General features: G+C 40.2%; 1 protein-coding gene across 2 annotated transcripts; it reads right to left on the bottom strand.

Moving 5' to 3' along the window:
• Positions 1-1,947: 1,947 nt before the first annotated feature.
• LOC135476280 (uncharacterized) lies at positions 1,948-22,565 on the bottom strand. Of its 2 annotated transcripts, XM_064756262.1 has the most exons (9): positions 22,293-22,565; positions 19,496-20,084; positions 17,907-17,951; positions 16,053-16,171; positions 7,499-7,777; positions 7,131-7,229; positions 6,232-6,267; positions 5,001-5,054; positions 1,948-3,776 (listed from the first exon to the last, which is right to left on the bottom strand). In XM_064756262.1, exons 2-9 carry the CDS (start codon positions 20,049-20,051, stop codon positions 3,594-3,596), a joined length of 1,371 nt encoding a protein of 456 aa, XP_064612332.1. In that variant the 5' UTR covers positions 20,052-20,084; positions 22,293-22,565; the 3' UTR covers positions 1,948-3,593. The 2 variants fall into 2 exon arrangements, with proteins under 2 accessions (XP_064612332.1, XP_064612333.1); XM_064756263.1 differs by lacking the exons at positions 7,131-7,229; positions 7,499-7,777.
• Between the last annotated feature and the right edge of the window lie 353 nt (positions 22,566-22,918).

Raw genomic sequence — 22,918 nt, 5'->3', positions numbered from 1 at the left:
TGGTCAGTACAAAATTTCCTCAGGTTTCCGGAGTGATCGAGTATTATTTAATACAAGAAAGTCGTGTGAGACATTTTAGCTGGCACAGAGGACTCCAAAGAGCGTGCCTGATAGACACAACCTGATCTATATGTATTAAGTGGCACAGTGGAGTGTTCCATTCCATCGCATGGGGCGCCAAACTGGATTGCTTGACAAGACAGTCGTATTATACCATGTAGACGTCAACTATAATGGACGTTCCGGATCATCAGTAAGATACGTATTTGCATGACAAATATGCGCTCAGCTATTTGAAAAACTGTCCCTTTTGGGCATACAAAGTCCACACTTGGCGCCAGTCCAGAAGAGAGAAGACGATCCATAATATGATTCGAAGTGTTTCTTTGTTCCGCCCATGTGTGAAGCTAAAATGAACTGGTAACTGCACGTGCTACCCAGTGGCTGTATTTATTTATTTGATCGGTGTTTTACGCCGTAAGAATATTTCACTTATACGACGGTGGCCAGCATTATGGTGGGAGGTAACCGGGGAGAGCCCGAGGGAACCCACGACCATCCACAGGTTGCTACAAGACCCCAGTGGCTGTAGAAGCCCATATCTTGCAGGACATGTACTCGATAGGACTAACGTTACCCCAAAAGTGTTTGTTTGACGTCGTGTGAAGCGGTAACTGCACTTTCAAACTGGCGGAAGGGCAGATTTTTTCTTTCGTTATTCCTCCACCTTACAGAAACCCCAGCTTAACAAATTCCCCTAGAATTTGGTCCCTAAAGTTTATGCCTTGGTCACCTCATAAACGCTGTTTTAAAATGTGTCAAAATTTGAAAGACTGCCAGTACGGATGTGATGAACGCATGCAGTTGTGATAAGGTTCAAGGTTTTCATGGGCTGGTCGCTGGACGAGATTTTCTTGACCTCCCGTGTTCTTGACCTTGACCTGCAAGGCAGCGATACTCTCTTGTGTACCAAAGCCCAGTTTTTCGAAAGTGTATTAGCTAATGCCGGTAATAAAGTTATAGTTTAAATTTTAACCAAACTCAACAACCAATACACTTGTCGGAAGTCAAAATATAACAGCAGCAATTTTAGTTCATATTTAATTTATTGTTAAGAAATTATTTTTTGGTTAAGTACAAAACTGAAGACTTGGCCTAAAGCTAAATCTGAGTTCAAGAGCAGCTCAGGCTGGCTTCCTCTCCGGCAGTACGTGAGAAGGTCTCTCACCAACCTGCGGATGGTCATGGGTTTTCCCCGGGCTCTGTCCTGTTTCCTCCCGCCATAATGCTGGCCGCCGTCGTACAAGTGAAACATTCTTGAGTACGGCGTAAAATAGCAACCAAATAAATAAATAAATAAAGTTAAATCTGGTATTAAGTTTTAAAGCAGTCTTGAATAACCCGGCCGAGAGGCCGATGCATGGCGTACCCCTGGCACTTCAGTTTGTTCCACCCGTAAAATTCGCCTCTATCATACAAGTACTTTCTTATTTTCGCGTTCTCGTGTTTACTTGGCTTAATTTGCATAAGTTTATAAAAAAATTTGCCTCCGTAGTGTCTGAACCTATTAAACGGAAATTCATAGGGTTTTGCAGAGGTGGTAGGCCAAAGCCAACTTATACCTTCTCGTCGTTTGCACTGAAGAAAACTGCTGCTTATCACAGAGCTACTGCCATTCCACGCACCGTGATTTCGAATCCGTCTCTGATTGGATTTAACGTCGTGTACCTCAAACTTAGCAAACTGTCCGACATGTATGAAAATGTAAACCATGGACTGTTCGAATGTGTGGCCCACAGTTTGGTTCCTTACAAAATGGGCCAAACGTGAAGATCATTTCTTATAGTTCCCGATCAAGGAAGTTGTTCGGCGTATATTACTCCGCGAAACAGAGCTAAGCTCTCTATTTCCTATACATTAAAAAGAAAACGAACAATGGACTGGATGTAAATAGCGCTGAAAACTATTGTTTTATTAGAATCGTGCGAATAGTGTTATATTAGAGGATACAATACTAAGGAAGAACTATCTTCACTGCATACATAATTTCTGTGAAGCAAAGTTCGATCAGTGACCATGATGAATCTTAGGCTTTAGTCAGCAGATTTCCGCTAGAAGGTTTTCAGGAATAAATGATAGGAATACTCAGTGTATAAGTAGCTGAAGACACCACGAGGTATATACGCGATCCATGACCGAGGGGGTCGCACATTTATTGGACCACAATCGACTTCTGTTTTGCCCAAAATCGGTCATTTTAGGACCTAAACATGCTACGTTTTCGAACAGGCAGCCATGTTTCCCTTTTCGAGTTGCCGAATATTCTCCGCAGTGGAGGCTTCTTCACGGATAAAAATCGTCCGCTATGCATGACGAGCGAAAAGTCCACGTCATGCGAGCAAAGGTTACAGATGGCTAACACCCCTGTCTGTTCGAAGTTTTTTGCCGGGCCGTGGATCAGAATATACTCTTTACAGCGCATGCGTCGCTTCCTACGTTCCATACAAAATGTCGGTATCCACTTTTGTTCCTATAACTTGACGCACATTCATCCCTTCTATCTAAAGAATGTTCAGCATGATTATCATTAATTGGTTTTATTGATAAATGCTGATTACAGGTCTGTACAAGGACGCCAGTGGTGAGACTAAGGCTAATCGAGCCCACATGCATCGCACAGGCTCCAAGGTTATCTAGAGTTGGCAGTGATGTAAAGCGAGCGTAAAAAGCGGTAGATGCACTATAGGGATTATAGGACTAGGAATACTCGATATGATCATAACCGGAGTTGATTGGTTAAAATAAAAGTGATGGATGATTGACACAATGCTAGGTAGAAAATGCTACAGAGATTCTAAGTGCAGATAGTAAGATACCCAGCGTCTTGGGAAGGGACATCTGTTAGACGTTGTATTGTTAGCATAGTTACGGTTATCTTTCACTCGGCTGGACTAGGACTTTTGACTGAAATCAACATAGAATGTAGTAAGACCCAGTTACAGGTTTGTCTTAATTGTCTTAATCATCCAATGCAAACTGTCATTAAATATCAGCAGTCAAATGTAGTTCCTGGAAATCCATGTTACGTGACTGTATTATTTCAAGTTTTCGGCACACACGTGAGACCTCTTCACTCTAGCACTTCATTCCTGAAAACATGATACATGGATTTGGCCTGAACTCGCACTGCCCACCAAAGATTTAAGAGTCAACCCAGAGAGATGAAGGGAATGGCTTAAACAAAGGTTTCAAAAAACTCCAATCTTCGACCACACTACCATATTTCTCAAACTGCACATTTCAACGAATGCTTAGATTTCAACAAGGTATAAGCCTAGGTTTTAATTCGGTTAAACTTCCATTCTCCTCATTGCGCACGTTTCAACGATTATTATGTTTAGCCTCTCTTTCATCCTTCTTATATTGCGGATTTAGCAGCCGCCTTAGTTTACATTCTCTTCATTTTGAGGATATCAGCGAAATTGCTGGCGAGTGCCACATTCTTATACAGCATAACGCACGTACAGTTTATTGGAAATAATCCTACTTTTGTGTCAAATCCTGTTAGATGGTTACCAGCGGCCAATTCTTGGCTAAAAAGAATGCTCAGATGAAGCTTCGTACAGCTGACAAAGACACAATTTGTCTTGCTTTGTCTTATGACGAAGAAAGTTTGCCGCCTGGATTTCCTCCCATCTGGCAAATTTTGAGGCAAGCTTGTCAACAAGGTTGTCCACGATGGCGTCAGCTCGTGCGTCCAGTTCTTCATCATTGACCTGAAAACAAAACAGATTCCATTTTCACAACCACATGACAACAACAACAGCAAATACTCTCCTTTCAAAAACTAGACATTATACTTGTTACATTAAACCTGAAGGTTACCAATGTGCTGGCAGTTGTATAAAACCCAAAGTCTTCAATCTTGTGGAAGACAACATTTATACAATGAAGTAGAAAACTCAGTTTGACTGCAGTTAGAAATAAGACAGCTCCTCTTTCATCAAGTCACGACAGCTCGTCTACGGGCACTTCGACAGAGGTAAATAAGCGTGCAGAAGAAGACCATACACTTTGTTTTTGCTACGCTTGAGCTAGAGGAATCCATCGTATTTTATGCATTTAACTGTTCGTTTCTTCACTTAGACGATGGCGGTAAATATTATGGGTGGAGGAATACCAGAGTGCAGGGGTAAAACCACCAGCAAGTCACTGACAAAATTTCCCACACAAGAAGTACAGATATGCACACCATACTGGTGGAAGATAAGTGATCTTAAACGAATGTTAGACATGCGCATGTCCAAGACTGGTTTTTTGAACCTCGTGTGTCACAGAACCACTGTACCCTTGTTGTCCCACAGAATGGAGTCAGATAGAAAACTGTGATAAAATAGTACACAAAAGGCATTCAGTGACCAGGAATGTAATATGTGTGCAATGGATTCGGCAAATAGTCACGTAGACGACAGTACGCGTGTAGTCATGTGGACGACAGTAAGCGTGGAGTCATACGGACAACACTACGCGTGTAGTCAGCTGGGCGACAATACGCGTGTAGTCAAATGTACTTCAGTACGTGTGTAGTCACATGGACGACAGTACACGTGTATTCACGTAGGCGACAGTACGTGTGTAGTCAAACGGACGACAGTATGTGTGTATCACATGGACGACAGTACGCGTGTAGTCACGTGGTCGACAGCACGTGTGTAGTCATGCTGACGACAGTACGCGTATACTAATGTTGACCATAGTACGTGTTTAGTCAAATGGACAACTGTACCTTATAAGCAATGTGGACACCGCACACGTTTAGTACACCACAGTACACGTTTACTCAAGACGACGAGAATAATTGATGCGATACTTTTCCATGTAGAACTGACCAGTCTTGACCTTGTTGTAAGACTGAAGCAGGCGTGTGGAAGCTGATTTTCATACCCGTCGTAGGCATGAATTAATTCCAGTTAAGGAACATGAACATAAATCCACATTACCTGATCCATTCTTTCACCACCCCTGTTGTTCTTCAACAGTTCTTTGATGAAATCCTGGAAGAAACGGCAAATTATTAGTGTCTGTTTTTTCTTATTGTACAAAATCAATGACTAGGACAAAGCGCCACGACAATCACATTCTAAGCCGATATAAAATTTACATTTTGAATAATGATAGCAGTAGTTTAATTACTTTTTTCATTGTTTCTTAACACCAAACGGTAAATTTTATTGATATGATGAACACCTGGATGCCCGACAAAAAAAAACGACCTGTGGCTTGTTATTGACGAACTTTGACGCCCAGCTATGGGAGGAAGACAAGAGGTTTTCGATGAACCTCTTGGTACTCACATCACACAGTTGTTGCTTAGTGTCTCGTTTAAGTAGAAGGAATTTGTGTCAACTGTCACCAGAACGTACGAATCGTATACAGCGATGAGTTTAGATCTACCGTAAAACAAGTCACTGTTCATTGCACTGTTTGCCATGGCTTGTACAAGTATCATTTTGTAGTTCAGCAATGCCCAATTTAGGCTGGTTTATCTCCCTGATTCAAAAGGTTCATATCAAATTAGAAACATGTTTGCACTGCACGCACCCTAAAATATTAGAAACTGCTTCAGTTTTTGGAAATGCAATAACCATCACATTACTATACGCGACTTGCAAGTAACATCACTGCACGTTTTACTAATTCCCCATAAGCCATGGTACGTGAATGTATACAAGTTTCCTCTGTTTAAACATATTCATGAGCGTGAATAGTGAGAATAAAACTATTTAAAATTTGGAGATACGATGGCAACGCGCATCCTGACTTAATGCCTCTCTTCAACTAACTTGGAACTCATTCTGAAAAATCACACTACTGCTAGAATAAAATTTGAAAACAAACTGACCTTGTTACACGATGTTGCAAAATAATGATAGTCTGTCGCAAGGTTGATCTAATCACAAACACTATGACAAGATAGGCCTGTCAGACACTGTTAAAAGATAGGTCTGTCAGACACTGGTAACAGATACGCCTGTCAGACACTGTTAAAGAGAGGCCAGTCAGACACTATTAAAAGAGAGGCCTGTCAGACACCGTTAACAGACAGGCCTGTCAGACAATGTTTTCAGATAGGCCTGCCAGACAACGTTAACAAATAGGCCTGTTCTAGTAATTGCGTAACTGCAAAACTTCTTATTGTGTTTTTAATTGATACCAGGCCAGTCAACCTACCTTGCATCGCTGAGTATTGTAATAAACCACAGCAATCTGAAAATACATGTAAACACTTCTATTATAGGATTGTTGAGTCTGTGGTTGTATGAATAGTGGAAGAAAAAGTGAATGATTAAGGCCCATTAACACTTGGCATGGACAAATTACAGTTAGCCGATATTGGGAGTTTCATCCTTAGACCAGGAACACACTATACGGACTTTTCGCGGGCGATCTTGTCCGCTCTGAAATTACCTTGCATCCAATATGCTATAAAAAAAAATACACCGGCGATTCTACCATGTCCGTGCAGTGTGTCCGACCCAGCGAATTTCGGCAATCGAGACCATCGATCAAACAACACGGAATTTGGGTGACCTGGGACACTTCGTTTGTGTCACATGACTTACTAGGTCACATAACCTACTGACCACGACCATGTAAGAAATCCATCTAGTGAGTCTCCTCACAGTCGCATGACTGGGAAATTATTAACAACGACGCAAAATCTCAAGCATACCTACATTCATTCATACATACATTCATTCATACATATATACATACATACATACATACATACATACATACATACATACATACATACATACATACATATAGACAGACAGACAGACAGACAGACACAGACACACAGACACACACACATACATACATACATACATACATACATACATACATACATACAGACAGACACACACACACACACACACACACACACACACACACACACACACACACACACACACACACACACACATATACATATACACATACATACATACATACATACAGACAGACAGACAGACAGACACAGACACACAGACACACACACACACACATATATACATACATACATACATACATACATACTCACTGTAGGAACCATTGCGCATGCTTACCTTCGGGGTAGGGTCAACCCTCACGGACACGATAACTTTACACTTTCGGTACAAAATACGATTTTTCTCCAGCAAAACCCTACTTAATTTCCGTTCAGCCTACAAAAAAATCCTAGTGAGACAAAATTGCTTGCAAACAACAAGTGCTCCACCCCCCCATTTTTACATATGTGTTAGTTCATATATTTCAATGGCCATTGAAAAATTCTAAAAAAAAATAAATCCAACTATTTTAAGGACAGTGTTTAAAATAGTCTTTCATCTTACTTATACTTCATGTTAATGTTTTCTTTGTCTTTAGTTATAACCATATTCGGATTGCACATTTGAGTAAGATATAAGTTTAAGCCAGATTAGCTGTTGCCTACCTTTCTGATGGCCACGTGTTTGGATCTCCAGCAAGAAACAACCACGATTGGGATAATTACAAACATACAAAAATATCCTATCACAGCTTGCACAGATAACAGTAACCGAAAATGCATTGATATCCCGGCAATAATTAACTGGAAAACGGCAAATATCAGGAAGCCTAGACAGCAGCCCTTCCCACAGGCATGCCGGGAACATGGCAGAAATCCGTAATACGTGAGTGCCCAATGGTTGTTCACCACGTCAATCACGCGATCCAGGTCTTTGAGGTGCACCTATCAAAAGAATTGTGTTTTAAATGTACTTCATCTTCGTGTTAAAATTGTTAGTGTGTTATGTATGACTATTTAACGTTTTCATGTACTGTTAGAATGCGGACCTTTGTGTTATATGTTATAAGCATAACAGGCCCTGTTATATATGTACAGCGCGGACCTGGCCGAAAGCACCTTGTTCAATGCTCTGTTTATTTAACTGGCTGTTCATTGGCTGTTAATTCTGTGTCTAAGAATAGTTGAATCCACCTGGACCGTATATAAGCCGTGTTTTCTGTGCAGAGTGGAGGTATTTTTGCTGCATCCACTGGGAGCCAGGAGAGTGTGAGACGCTATCGTATCGAGTCCATTATTTTGATATGAGCTGGTGATGCCAGTTTCATTTGGGAGGACAGTTTTTTATGCCGGCACCGTTTGTGTACCACAGTAGTACTGATGTCTGGTTTATGTGAATTTCTGCGGAAGTCACGTTTATTGGTGTTCGGATCTTGATTATGATTATACAGTGTGGACTGTGTAATTTGTTTAACACGCTGACCTCACCTGACCGACAAGGTCGTCAAGGACTCTAAACTGAAGTTTTCAGTTTTGCAAAGGACGTTCGTTCTGCCACAAGGCGACATTACTCTACGTCTCTGAACGGCTCGTTTGTGAGCTTCTGCGGGAGCTGTGACTGATCTGAAGTGGATTATACCTCCATGCCTGTATTTTCCCTGTGTTGTGCTCTGCGGGTGTGACGTCATTCAAAGGCTTGACTGTTCCAGTTCTGTGTAACCTGTGTACTGTGTTCGTGTTCGCTATCCTAGCGAAGTACCTGCCTAGGACAATTTGTGACAAGTGTGAATTGTGTGTTTATCCCATGGTCTTTACGTTGGATTTCCTGGAATACATTCCTTGGGATGCAAAGGTGAACTGGAAACTTGTAAAGACCGGTAATACTGATGTATATGTTGTTGTTGTTGTTGAACTGTCTGTAAAACTGTACGTCTCATTTTATATATAAAGCATTGTTTACATTGAAATATTGAGTCACTGAATCTGTTTTCTGTTGCTGTTTTCAATACCGTAACAGAAATTGGGGGCTTGTCCGGGAACTGATTGTTTCCCTTTTGTTTTGCACAGGATATTTGAAGTTAAAAACAAGTGAGAAGTGATTGCTTAATTTTAACGGTGAAAGATTCAGTGGCTAAATATTTACAATGGGAGATTTTGATCCTAAACAGTTTGTTAATGCGCCCGATCAGGATGTTTTTGAGAGTTTAAAGAAGGAAGACTTGGTTAAGTTAGGGACATTTTTAGGTTTGTCCATAAAGTCTTCATGGAGGAAAAGAGATATGCAGCATACTTTGTTGAAACATTTAGTGGAGATAGGGAAGTTTGATAGTTCTACATTATCTGATTATGAGTTCGAGGGTCAGTCTGATGCCGAGTTTAAGTTTAAGCAGTTTGAGTTAGAAAAGTTGAGATTGGAGAAAGAGGAAAGAGAGAGAGAGAAAGAGAGGGAATATGAGATAGAGTTAGAAAAGTTGAAAATGCAGAGAGAGAGAGAGAGGAAAGGGAGAGGGAAGTGCAGAGAGAGAGAGAGGAGAGAGAAATGCAAGAAAGAGAGAGGGAAAGGGAATTGGAGTTTCAAATGAAAAAGTTAGAGGTTGAGAGAGGTGAGAAACCGGGTCCTTCCGGTAGACAGGATTCAGGATTTGATGTGACCAAATACATTCGGTTAGTTCCATCCTTTCAGGAAAAAGAGGTGGATAAGTATTTTCTGCATTTTGAGAAAATTGCAAATAGCTTGAAGTGGCCTAAAGAGTTCTGGACTATGTTATTACAGAGTGTGCTAATTGGAAAGGCCAGGGAAATTTATACTCAGTTAAGTGTAGAGAATGCTTCCAATTATGACTATGTGAAAGAGGTAATTTTGAAGGGTTATGAATTGGTGCCTGAAGCTTACCGCCAGAAATTTCGTAACTGTGAAAAAGGTAGAGATCAGACATACGTTGAGTTTGGTCGAGCTAAGGAGCAGTTGTTTGATCGCTGGTGTATAGCCAAGAAAATAGGCAAGGATTTTGAAAGTTTGCGTCAGCTTGTGCTGGTAGAAGAGTTCAAGCGTTGTATTCATAGTGATGTAAAGGTGTTCGCTGATGAGCAGAAGGCGAGTACACTTGAAGAGGCAGCCAGTTTAGCTGATGATTATTCCTTGACACATAGGGTTACATACACGGGTAAGCCATTTAATTCATTTACACGTAGAAATACCCAGTCACATGCAACAGGTAGAGGTAGCTCTACACAGAAGAGTTCTACACCAGGCTCCAATGGTTCTACAGCTCATGGTTCACGTAGTTCAGATTGGAATAGTAGTCCTGGAAATAGGGTCACTTGTAATTTTTGCAAGCGGGTAGGTCACGTGATGAGTGAATGTTACAAGTTGAAAAGGATACGGGAAGCTCAGAATGAGTCTAAGCCCACAGGTCTTTGTGTTACAATGCACAAAACATTGCCGGAGGTTACATCAGCAGTTAAAAGCAGATCTGAGTTAGCTGATATGGGATTGGATAAGATTCCCAAATGCTCTATGGATAGCTTCGCTCCGTTTATCAATTCTGGTTCAGTGTCGCTTAGAAGTGACATGTCTTGTGCTACCCCTATAAAGATATTAAGGGATACTGGGGCATCTCAGTCTCTGTTGTTGATGAATACTCTGCCCTTTTCTGAAGAGTCATACTCTGGGGTTCGTGCCCTTATTAGAGGTGTAGAGTCTAGTGACTTTGTCAGTGTTCCCCTTCATGATATTTATTTGTCATCAGATTTGATATCTGGACCTGTCAGGGTAGGCATTAAGCCTTCTTTACCTTTTGAGGGTATTCATTTGTTGTTGGGAAATGACTTGGCACATGATAAAGTTACTGTTGATCCCTTAATGGTTGATAAGCCTTCTCTGAATTCAGTCACGGAGCCAGTTGAAAGCGAGATAGCGGGTTTATATCCGTCCTGTGTTGTTACAAGAGCTATGTCTAGAAAAGTCAGTACAGACCAGGGTAGTACTGTTGATTTGAGTGAGACTTTTCTCAACAACATGTTGGATGGAGATTTTTCCAAATTAGACAGCCAGCAGGAAGTAGATACTAATTTTGTTAGTGGTGATCAGCCATTTTGTAGGACTGAGTTGATTGCTGAACAACACAGTGATCCAAGTATTTCTTGCTTGTTTAATGATGCAGCTAAAGATGGCGAATCTTTACCTGACCCATGCTACTACTATGTCAAGCCTGGCATATTGATGCGGCAGTGGAGGCCTCCCGATGTTTCGTTGGAGGATGAATGGGCAATTAAGCATCAGGTAGTTGTGCCCAAGTCTTATCGTAAAGACATACTGACCATAGCGCATGAAACGCCGTTAGCAGGTCATTTAGGTGTTAATAAGACCTATCATAAGATTCTCAGTCATTTTTATTGGCCAGGAATAAGGAAAGATGTTACTGAATTTTGCAGGTCTTGTCATGCATGTCAGTTAGTGGGGAAACCTAACCAGACAATCCCCAAGGCAGCCTTGAGGCCTATTCCTGCAATTGGTGAGCCATTCAGTAGAATATTAATAGATTGTGTTGGTCCGCTACCTAAGACAAAGTCTGGAAATCAGTATATGTTAACCATAATGTGTACTTCAACTCGTTTCCCTGAGGCAATTCCATTAAGGAATATTACTGCCAAGACTGTAATTAAGGCTTTAGTTAAGTTCTTCACCATGTTTGGTCTGCCTAAGTCAGTACAGTCAGACCAGGGTTCAAATTTCATGTCTGGTGTGTTCCAACAAGTTATGCATGAGCTAGGTATTAGCCAGTATAAATCCTCAGCTTATCACCCACAAAGTCAAGGAGCACTAGAGAGATTCCATCAGACACTGAAAAGTATGATAAGAACTTACTGCTTTGAGACAGGGAAAGATTGGGACGAGGGTGTACCTTTGTTAATGTTTGCTGTAAGAGAGTCTGTACAAGAGTCACTTAGATTTAGTCCATTTGAGCTTGTGTTTGGCCATACTGTGCGTGGTCCACTACAGTTGTTCAAGGAAAAGTTTGTGTCTGGTGATAGTGACAATGTTAACCTATTACAGTATGTGTCAAGTTTTCGTACTAAGCTCAACAGAGTATGTGAGTTAGCCAGAGAGAATCTTACAGCTTCTCAGAAGAGTATGAAAACTAAGTATGACAAAGAGACAGTAACACGCAGATTTGAAGTTGGTCAGAAGGTATTGGCCTTACTTCCAGTAAGTGGTAAGCCACTCGAGGCTCGTTATTTTGGACCTTATGTAGTAGACAAGAGGCTAAGTGATCTTAATTATATTATTTTCACTCCTGATCGGCGCAAATCTAGACAACTTTGTCATGTTAACATGTTAAAGCCATATGTATACAGAGATAGCACTGATCTCAATGTTGTACATCCTAGTGGAGTTGCTATCTCTTGTTTTCCAGTGCCAAGTTGTAAGAGAGAATTAAAGCGTTTTTTGGGCATGGCAGGTTATTATCGAAAGTTCTGTAGGAACTTTTCATTTGTTAGTGAGCCATTAACTCAGCTGTTAAAGAAAGGTGCTAAATTCTTGTGGTCCATTGAGTGTCAGAGATCTTTTGATAGATTAAAGGCCATGCTAAGCAGCGGCCCCATACTTGTAGCACCTGATTTTAATTTACCATTTAAGCTAGCTGTTGATGCTAGTGATATATCTGCTGGGGCAGTTTTGTTACAAGAAAATGAAACAGATCACGTTGATCACCCTGTATGTTTTTTTTCTCGAAAATTTGACAAGTGCCAGAGAAATTATTCGACAATAGAAAAGGAGTGTCTGTCCTTGATTCTAGCATTACAGCATTTTGAAGTATATGTGACTTCGTCAAGTTACCCCATTGTTGTGTATACAGATCACAATCCCTTAACCTTCTTGCACAAACTAAAAGGTAAAAACCGAAGATTGTTACGGTGGAGTTTGCTTTTGCAAGAATTTAATCTAGAGATTAGACACATAAAAGGGAAAGATAATGTGATTGCTGATTGTTTGTCACGTGTCTAGTTAGTTTTCTGCAGCTTTGTTTTTATAGACTGTGGTAAACGTTATTATTATTCATAATTATGAATATGTTAAAGAAAGTTTTATGCAAAACTTTCTTTCCCTGAAGGGTGGGGGTGTTATGTATGACTATTTAACGTTTTCATGTACTGTTAGAATGCGGACCTTTGTGTTATATGTTATAAGCATAACAGGCCCTGTTATATATGTACAGCGCGGACCTGGCCGAAAGCACCTTGTTCAATGCTCTGTTTATTTAACTGGCTGTTCATTGGCTGTTAATTCTGTGTCTAAGAATAGTTGAATCCACCTGGACCGTATATAAGCCGTGTTTTCTGTGCAGAGTGGAGGTATTTTTGCTGCATCCACTGGGAGCCAGGAGAGTGTGAGACGCTATCGTATCGAGTCCATTATTTTGATATGAGCTGGTGATGCCAGTTTCATTTGGGAGGACAGTTTTTTATGCCGGCACCGTTTGTGTACCACAGTAGTACTGATGTCTGGTTTATGTGAATTTCTGCGGAAGTCACGTTTATTGGTGTTCGGATCTTGATTATGATTATACAGTGTGGACTGTGTAATTTGTTTAACACGCTGACCTCACCTGACCGACAAGGTCGTCAAGGACTCTAAACTGAAGTTTTCAGTTTTGCAAAGGACGTTCGTTCTGCCACAAGGCGACATTACTCTACATCTCTGAACGGCTCGTTTGTGAGCTTCTGCGGGAGCTGTGACTGATCTGAAGTGGATTATACCTCCATGCCTGTATTTTCCCTGTGTTGTGCTCTGCGGGTGTGACGTCATTCAAAGGCTTGACTGTTCCAGTTCTGTGTAACCTGTGTACTGTGTTCGTGTTCGCTATCCTAGCGAAGTACCTGCCTAGGACAATTTGTGACAAGTGTGAATTGTGTGTTTATCCCATGGTCTTTACGTTGGATTTCCTGGAATACATTCCTTGGGATGCAAAGGTGAACTGGAAACTTGTAAAGACCGGTAATACTGATGTGTATGTTGTTGTTGTTGTTGAACTGTCTGTAAAACTGTACGTCTTCATTTTATATATAAAGCATTGTTTACATTGAAATATTGAGTCACTGAATCTGTTTTCTGTTGCTGTTTTCAATACCGTAACAAGTGGCACAAGAAAGTGTTTTATTTCACATGATTTGTTTAATGAGATGTAGGAACACAACTGAGCATGTGAACTAGAAGAAGCATTTTTTTTTTACAAAATTTATTTACCCGGCTTTCCCATTTTCAATAAATAATAAAAAAATACCGCTTATGATCACTGAGAGGTAGCAGATTTGAATGTGTACCGGGGAACAATAATAAACTTGGCCATGACCGAGATAGGCATTGCGCCATCTGGAAGTTATCTAAGAGAAGATAACCTTATGATATAGACCATTACTCAGTAAAATAGCCCATTGAAATATACATGTACCACTGAGTTATTCTCCCTTACAACAGACAACATCCATATGGCGCAGATAAATGAATATTGTTTCCTATTGCTAACCAATGACAGCCGTTTATAAGTAATTTGGCGATCTTTATTCACCAAAAATATTGACAGCTGTGGAATTTAAAACATCATATAACTTCAGGAACAGCTCTCTACAACAGCTTTCACTTCATGCAACTTAACTCAAGTAGTTTTGGCAAAAATCTAAAAATGTCCAAATATTTACATTGCTGCTTAAATTCATTTACATGTGCGATGGTGACTCGGGTTATGCGTTACGGACACCTGCGAATGGCCGGGGAAAACCGGGTACATAAAAACCATCCTGACATCAGCCCTCAGATTTATCCTATGAAATGTCAACCATTAACCTGAAAGCGTCATAACTGGAACATGTTCAAAACTGAAATGGCCTGATTTTTGTAAACGATGTCTTTTGAAAGGTAGAGACAATCAATTTACAAGCATATTAAAAAAAATTATGAAAAAAGACCGTGTATGCTTGTAACACGCTAGGATGATATTGCCGTGCCAAAGTGGCGACGTTAAGTGAAAAAAATTTCAACAAACTGAAATTATGTGCGCAAAATGCGACCATAGTGATTGGTAACGCTAGAACAGCGCTTATAGATTGTCGTAACATGCGATATGGATACCCGGTACTTAATAATTCAGGGGCTATTTAAAATCTGTTTCGTTGACGTCCCCTACACTTTTTGGAAAATGTACCAATGTATGTCCACAAGTATTACAACAGGTTTCATCGGAATTACATCCCTTGAAATACGACAGCAGACTAGTTTTTCAGACGTGAAACTACGGTGCAAGAAGCGGGATCTCGCCTACTAAAGTGCACTGTAGACCTGTGCAGTATGTAGGCTGTGTCACACCAGAGGCAACTACTAGTATACCCTTAGCAACACACTGTAAAAAACATGACATCAGTCACTGGTCTATGCATGGCACATGTATTTTCAATACGGGATTTTTCCGAATGACTTAAAACTACATATTTTATATTCTGGGCTTCTTACGGACTTTATATCCTGGGCTTGTTATGGACTTTTATATCCTGGGCTTATTATGAACTTCATATCTGGAGATATGTTTATCAGTTTAACTTACGAAATAATTGCCTACGAAATAATGTACGAAATAAATGTCTATTAAAGAATATGACAGATATTCACGGTATATTTCGTAAGATAAAACTTGTTTCAAATACCAACATTAGGCCGATAATGGATATTATTCTATGCATTAACGACAAAAAGAAGGCTGATGCTTAGCAACGGATATTTTAGCTTGAGATATTTCATCGGCTACACCTGTTACATATCAACTTCAACCGCATACCGGGGAAGCCCTTGCGTCATTTTTGCAGATGATCTGTCATGGTGAACAGGTTGCTTGGTTAGCAATATACCGAAGCGTCCTGCATATGGCCTGTACCTAACCCACTGTACCTCGTCTTGTAGCACTCGTTAGATGCTGTGTGACGATTTCATTCAACGTCACAAGATATTACTACAAAAACGGAGGTGTTATGTTTATTCCATCAAACCTATCACTCAGAGGTATTATGATGTATATAATCCTCTTGTAAGTAAATACAAACCAGAACTGAATTCCGTTTAAGCCCGGGTTAGCGGATATATGAACAGTTCTAGTCAAAGCTGAGGTACATATTTATTTACTCTCACATGCAAGGAAAAAGCCCGGTATGCAGCCTCTGATGTACTCACGTTGGCGCCAATGTCCCTCAAAACGTTGATGTCAGCTTGTGTGATGTCCGGGAAGATCCAGTTGTAGCCACAAGGTGATGCCTCAGTGGCTGGCAGCCACACTCCACAGCCGTTAACGTCTAAAATTTAAAAAAAAAATAGTAAGAAAAAAGATTATAACACACAGAGTAAAGCAAGAGCAGCGAGGACAGCGAGACACTGAAATCTGACCGCTTAAAGCCAAACATGTTCAAGCTTATTCAGGTGTTCTCTGGTCACCCCTAATTACAGCACACACATCCCATGTTTCCGAAATATTCCACCTGTCTCTTTGTTTTAGCTCAAGTGTTTCACTGTCGCGCTAGATAATGCTGAGCTATTTATCGTTCAACATTCTTGAGTCGGCGTAAAATACCATTCAAATAAAAAAATAAATTTATGGTTCATCAGTTTTATAGCACATCTTTTCCAAGGCCATCACTGTTGTAGCTCAACTTCTTCACATTTACTCTTGTTGTAGCACATCTTTTCCAAGGCCATCACTATTGTAGCTCAACTTCTTCACATTTACTCTCGTTGTAGCTCATCTTTTCGACGTTCTTCATTTTTATGGCTCAACCTTTCAATAATCATTTCTGTTTTGTCGTTCATACTTATTTTTCTTCACCCTACAAGCGTTGCCTCCTGCTCAACTTTTCCACGTTCATCCCTCTCATATAATTTTATTCATTATTAGATTTGATTTGTGTTTAACGCCGTGCGCAAGATGTTATCTTCTGACGTCATGACACAAATGTGAGACCATATGTATTTTATACATTTTATATAGTTCAGACATACAGCATAAGGAGAATACACAGAGTAGTGACGACAGTGTGATAGCTGGCAAATCGTCACGCGTTGCTGGTGAAATACGACCTCTTGTCAATTTACTTAAGCTAGGGTTTTAATCCTGTACTAGCTATCAACTTTCCCACGTTATTCATTGATATAACTAGCGATTTACGCGTTCTCCGCTGTCATGGCTCGCCTTTTACACGTGGTTCACAAGGACAAAGCTTTCCTTGTCTTACACGTTAAAAACGTTTAAGTGCGGTGTAAAATTTATTGTTTCATTATTAGTGTTTTACCACCAATGAAGAATATTTCTCCTATATGAAGGCGGCCAGCATTAGGGAGATAGAAAACCGGGCAGAGCATGCCCTGGTTGCTGACACAAAATCCCATGTGCGGCCGGAGAGGAAACCAGCATGATCTGGACTTGAACTCACAGCGACTACATTATTTAGACAGTCATGATCTGCAGATAGCCATTGCTCATATACACTATATTACACATAAACACTGATTTAGACAAGCATTGGTCCTGTACGCGTGTGGATTAGACAGTCGCGATTTACACACGGGCGTTGTTCATACACACAGGTGGCTTAGACAGTCATGATTTAGACAAGCATTGGTCCTGTACGCATGTGGCTTAGACACTCACGGTTTACACCTAGGCGTTGCTCATATACGTGAGCACTCGCCAAAACAGATAACCAGCCTAATATCTCGTTAACAGACTTAAGTTTCGAAATGTCATAGGTTTCCTTTTCTCCATCTGTTATTCGGTCCCGTATTGATTCTATATGGACACCAGAACCATACCAGAGGCACACCAGCGCACATACGCAAAAACACAAAACACACACGCACGCACGCACACACACACACACACACACACACACACACACACACACACACACACGCGCGCGCGCGCGAGTGGCATGTTAGCAGATTCCTGTTAAATGTTAGGGACAAAACTGTCTGAAAGAATGCTAAGAACAGTGTTAGAATATTTAAATACATCACAGCGGAAACAGACTTTATTACCTTTACGGGGATTGAACCAGTTTGGGAGAACGTTGGAAGGCCCAGCTGAAACAAACATACACAGTTATCATGAATAAAGCCCACATGTGCGGGTATTGATCCAGTTTGGGGGAACGTTGAAAGCTTCAGTTGAAAAAAACATACACAGTTGTCCTGAATAAAGATTACATGTGCGGGTACTGAACCAGTTTGAAAGAAAGTTGGAAGGTCCAGCTTAAACAGACATACACAGTTGTCATGAATAACACCTAAATATGCGGGTACTGAACTAATTCGGGCGAACGATGGAAGGTTCAGCTGAAACAAACATACAAAGTTGTCATGAATAAATACTACATATGCGGGTATTAAAAAGTACAAAGATACAAAATACCACAACTAAAACATTCAAATTAAATTTGAATAAATAAAGTAATCAATAAACATTAGCTCGGAGGAGGGGTGCTAACAGACCATAACACAAATGTTTTTATTTTTCTGGCGGGCTTAATAAGTCTATGTATTTAATTTTATTACAGAAACCGAAAAGATGTTAACTGCCTGGTCAATTTATATTTAGGCAAATATCACAAAAATAAATACAGCGTAAAACACCAATCAAATAAATAAATTAAATCAATAAAAAATACATATGCATACGTTTTAAACTTCAAACTTTTTGGGATACTTCGTTACACATATACCTTTGGAGTGTTCCTGTCTTTGTTTTTTTTAAGACCAAGTGTCATTATCGATGGTGCCCGTGACATAATAGCAATGCATGTAACTGCAGCGGCGAATTTACTTTCATTATTTTGAATGATTTATTTATTTAACTGGTGTTTTACGGCGTACTCAAGAATATTTCACTTATACGGCGGCGGCCAGCATTATGGTGGGAGGAAACCGGGCAGAGCTCGCAGGTTGCTGACAGACCTTCTCACTTACGGCCAGAGAGGTCATTTATTTTGATACAGTGGCCTTTACAGTCGAATCAAACTGGAAGGTTTACAAACCGGACTTCTGTCATAAAAGTCGTACAAGTGAAATATTCTTGAGTATGGCTTACAACACCAATCAAACAAATATCTATCATAAATGTGACATACACTTAAGTACAGAGTCGAACATGTATATAAGTAAAAGAATGCGCGTCACCAAGTTAAACCACAAAAGTTTATAATGATTATTTGTAACCTTTCATCAGAAGTTAAACAGCAAGAAAATTGATTACTATTACTAGCTGGATAATGTCAGTTTGCACAAAAGTACACGGCGCTGCCAGGCATTAGGTAATAAATAGGATGACGTAACCGTCACCGGTGCAGAATTATTCAAAATATTGTGTTGTCATCAAATTTAACACATAATAACATACCCGGTATAAACAATGCAAGGGACATTGAAAACCACCACCAATGCATTCGCTGTGAGCTCAAGTCCAGTTCATCCCGGCCTCTTCTCTGGTCGTATGCAGGAATGTGTGCCAGCAGCCTGCAGATCATCCTTGCCTCTGCCCCTTTTCCTTCCACCACAATGAGGGCCGCCGTAGTATAAGTTAAATATTCCTCAGTATGGCGTAAAACTCTAATAAAATAAATAACACCTACCTGGGGCAAAGACGGCCTCCAAAAGTTTATTGTCTGCTTCTTCCGCTCTAGTTTCGTCTATGTAATTCAGCGTTTTCAGGGTGTCTGGAATTTGACAGGGTTTGTGAACAAGGGGAATAACTCCCAAACCACTGGTGGCACTGAAAGCGTGTGCCAGCCTCTCTTCCATCTGGCACCACCCGCTTTCGTAGAAACTTGGGGAGAGGACGAGAACGATCTTCATGCATCGAGGCATTAACCACTCTATGTTCTCGTGGATTGGCTTACCGGGCAAGAAATCCCTGTCACTAAAACAGCACTTAAGATTATATGGTGGGCTTTCCAAAGATTTTACTCTCTGTCTTACAAAAGCCGAATCGTCAGAGCTGTAGGCAAAGAAGAGATGATAATCCTTCCCCTCTGGCAGAATTTGGTTTACATTTGTCGGTCGCAGGCCTCCGTTTTCATCGGGTATCTCAATTATGACGTCATCGTCTTTTGGGTTATGTGTCTCGTCAGAGATATTGTTTATCAGAGCTACCGCTTCAATATCTTCTCCTCCCATGCTGGTTGCCATGGTTTAATTATGTGAACATCCGGTGCGTCCTTCCTGTTGAGGGAATGCAAAATTTTGACCACATATTAACCACAATATAAAAGACTACAACATAGATTGTAAAACCCGAACAGTAACAGTTTTTGTCACTTGACCTGCAAGTATAGTGGAAATTACGTTCTGTTGCAATTTGCGACAAAATGTACATACCAGGAAATAAGATTCTTGATGAAGAAGTCATGTGAAATTTGCATTCTTGCCTTAGAATGGTGTTAGGCCCTAAGACAGCGTCTCTACTTTTATTTGTTTAGGAGAAATACCCACTTCCGGTTACGCGGATGTCACGTCCGATTTTGCAAAAATTGCATGCTAGGAATCAGCCTTCAAATGAGTATCAGATAAATTTTTTCCCACAGCGAAATACAAAGCTTATACAATTTCCCACCGAGAAAGTCCTCGTGAACAAACTGAAGGATTTATGCAACTGCAGTCTCAGTTCCTGCTCATTGGCGTCAGCCAATTTTTTTTTTTTTTTTTTTTGGTTTTCACTAAATCCATGTGATCAAATGTTTCCAAAAGATAAGGTGCAAAACCTTTCTTATCTGAAACAGGTTTCATAAATGTCTGATCAGCTGTTTTCTAGAAAGAAAAAAAAAACGCTCCAAATTTTTAGTCAGAAAAATAATAATCCCAACATTGTATTCCAGTTCTAAATACTTATATAAAGTTCGGCGTTTCGGATCTGAAGATAAGGAACGCTCAGACAATTTTAAATTATTTGAAATTGTCCATAATTACCTGCCAACAGACTCAGCCATTATGGCGAATCAATGTTCACAATTGGTATTACATTCTACAAATGATGTCTATATATACCTATATAGACAATACTATTTATTTATTCCAACCTAAGGTTTAACATAATGATATGTAATTGATCACAATTTCCATTTTGAATATCTGTAAGGCTTAAAGCTTTCATTTCGTTTGTTTTATTTTATTTTATTTTATAAACAGATACTTGTAAAGTTATGTTTTTGTTCATAACTGTAAGTTAGTAGATATTATTTTCTAAATGTTGTAATTAAATGTAAATCATCCTGTTGAAGAAAGCACATCGTGGCCACTGGATGTGGGCAATCCTCTATAGATCAATGAAGCATTAAATTAAATAAAGAATGAACAGAAACAATACGTAATGTAATTAATTAATTACTAGGCTACATAAGGACTACAACAAAGGTCTCAATTTAGCTATCAAAACAATGTGACAGGTGTAAAAAATGCGCACACGCTGCCGTCCACAATCGTAAAAAAAGCTTTATATAAATTAAAACAAATACATGTAGTAGCAGTGATACATTCACGTAAACCGAATCCCATACATTCCTTGTCTTAGTCGGTGGCAAACTCCATAGCGCCCCCATATACTTCATACTCTGTAAGCTTAAGCCTGTTGCTGTTTAGAAATTAATAGCGACTTTAGAAAATGAAAATAGCAAAAAGGAAAACAACTCTAAAGAATTTACTAAACGACTTAACATGTGTAGCCCATCTAGATTATTCAAATGAGTTCAAAAAATTAATATCATTTATTTATTTGATTGGAGTTCTACGCCGCGCTCAAGAGTATTTCACTTTGCACGACAGCACCCAGCATTATGGTGGAGGAAATCGGGCATAAAGAGCTCACGACCAATTAACATATAAAGATTTGATTTATTTGATTTGTGTTTTACGCCGTACTCAAAAATATTTCACTCTTACGACGGCGGCCAGCATTATGGTGGGAGGAACAGGCAGAGCCCGGGGGAAACCCACGGCCATCCGCAGGTTGCTGCCAGACCTTCCCACAATATATGAAGAAAGTACATGCAATAGTGTACCTATCTCATATTACAATAGCTTTATAACAATGACGAAAAAGATAAAAAATGTTTATATGGACACAGATGGAGGTACTTAAACCGATGTGAGTGGTTTAACCTATTAAATTAAATCAACTGAAAGACCCTCCTTGGTTTATGCATCTTAAAACTTGTACCGGGAGACATCGAAATCTTCGCTAGAGAGATGACCGTTTCGAATCCAGCCCAGGCTCGGTAATTTTAGTCAGGATAGTTTGTTGGGTGGCTGGCGAAGTTTGATTGTTTCCCCTGGCCTACCCCTGGTTACCTTTACCTGCTGTTTACCAAATACCTAAATTACACTACCATAATTAGTACACGTATTGTGCTTTTGATATAATAAAACACAACTTACCTGGTGTAATCTCCACGCAATATGCGGTGGCACGCACAATGGTTAACTCACGGGTCGGCTTGCCTAGTGACTTTAACACTGCAGTCGGTCATTCAGTGATCGCATTAAGTCTTTGGCGAAAACAGCACTTCTGCTCAACTAGAGGAGATATTCAGTGAGCGAGTACATGTGTTTTCCGTGGGAATCCACCTGCTTGTTTTCATGCCATGTCAGCTAGTTCAGTGCACCCGATCATGAAAATCGCGATCAGTGTAGTCGGCTGAGCAAACATAACGATAGTTAAATAGTCTATGGCTGTAGTACAGTTAAGCTGTAACAGGGTGTAACTCGTCAGGGTTTTTGAGTCAGCTATACAGTAGGTCGTCTAAATGCGGCCTACAAAATTTCCCAGTAATTCTTTTTCGTGTCAAGTGTGTGATGAAAGCTAGACAGAGGGCGCTCTGACCTCCAGTTGGTTGACAAAGGATGCTGGAGAGAGAGAGAGAGAGATTGTTGGGTGGTTGAGAGAAACAAATATAGGACAGGGAATATTCAGGGAATCTACCCTGAATTTTCCAGAGAGACGAGACAGAGAGAGGACGTGGAGAGATAGAAACAAGTATGGGACAGGGAATACTCGGGGAATC

The sequence above is a fragment of the Liolophura sinensis genome, chromosome 10, assembly GCF_032854445.1.
Source record: "Liolophura sinensis isolate JHLJ2023 chromosome 10, CUHK_Ljap_v2, whole genome shotgun sequence".
In the NCBI taxonomy this organism is placed as follows: domain Eukaryota; kingdom Metazoa; phylum Mollusca; class Polyplacophora; order Chitonida; family Chitonidae; genus Liolophura; species Liolophura sinensis.
This window is presented reverse-complemented; position numbering and strand designations above follow the sequence as displayed.

Excerpts from the sequence above, each read along its gene's own strand:
- LOC135476280 (XM_064756262.1), bottom strand. The coding sequence starts at position 20,051 with ATGGCAACCAGCATGGGAGGAGAAGATATTGAAGCGGTAGCTCTGATA. Across the intron at positions 17,952-19,495 it reads GGAGGCCGTCTTTGCCCCAG|CTGGGCCTTCCAACGTTCTC; the intron begins GTAGGTGTTATT and ends TGTTTGTTTCAG. Across the intron at positions 16,172-17,906 it reads CTGGTTCAATCCCCGTAAAG|ACGTTAACGGCTGTGGAGTG; the intron begins GTAATAAAGTCT and ends TTTAAATTTTAG.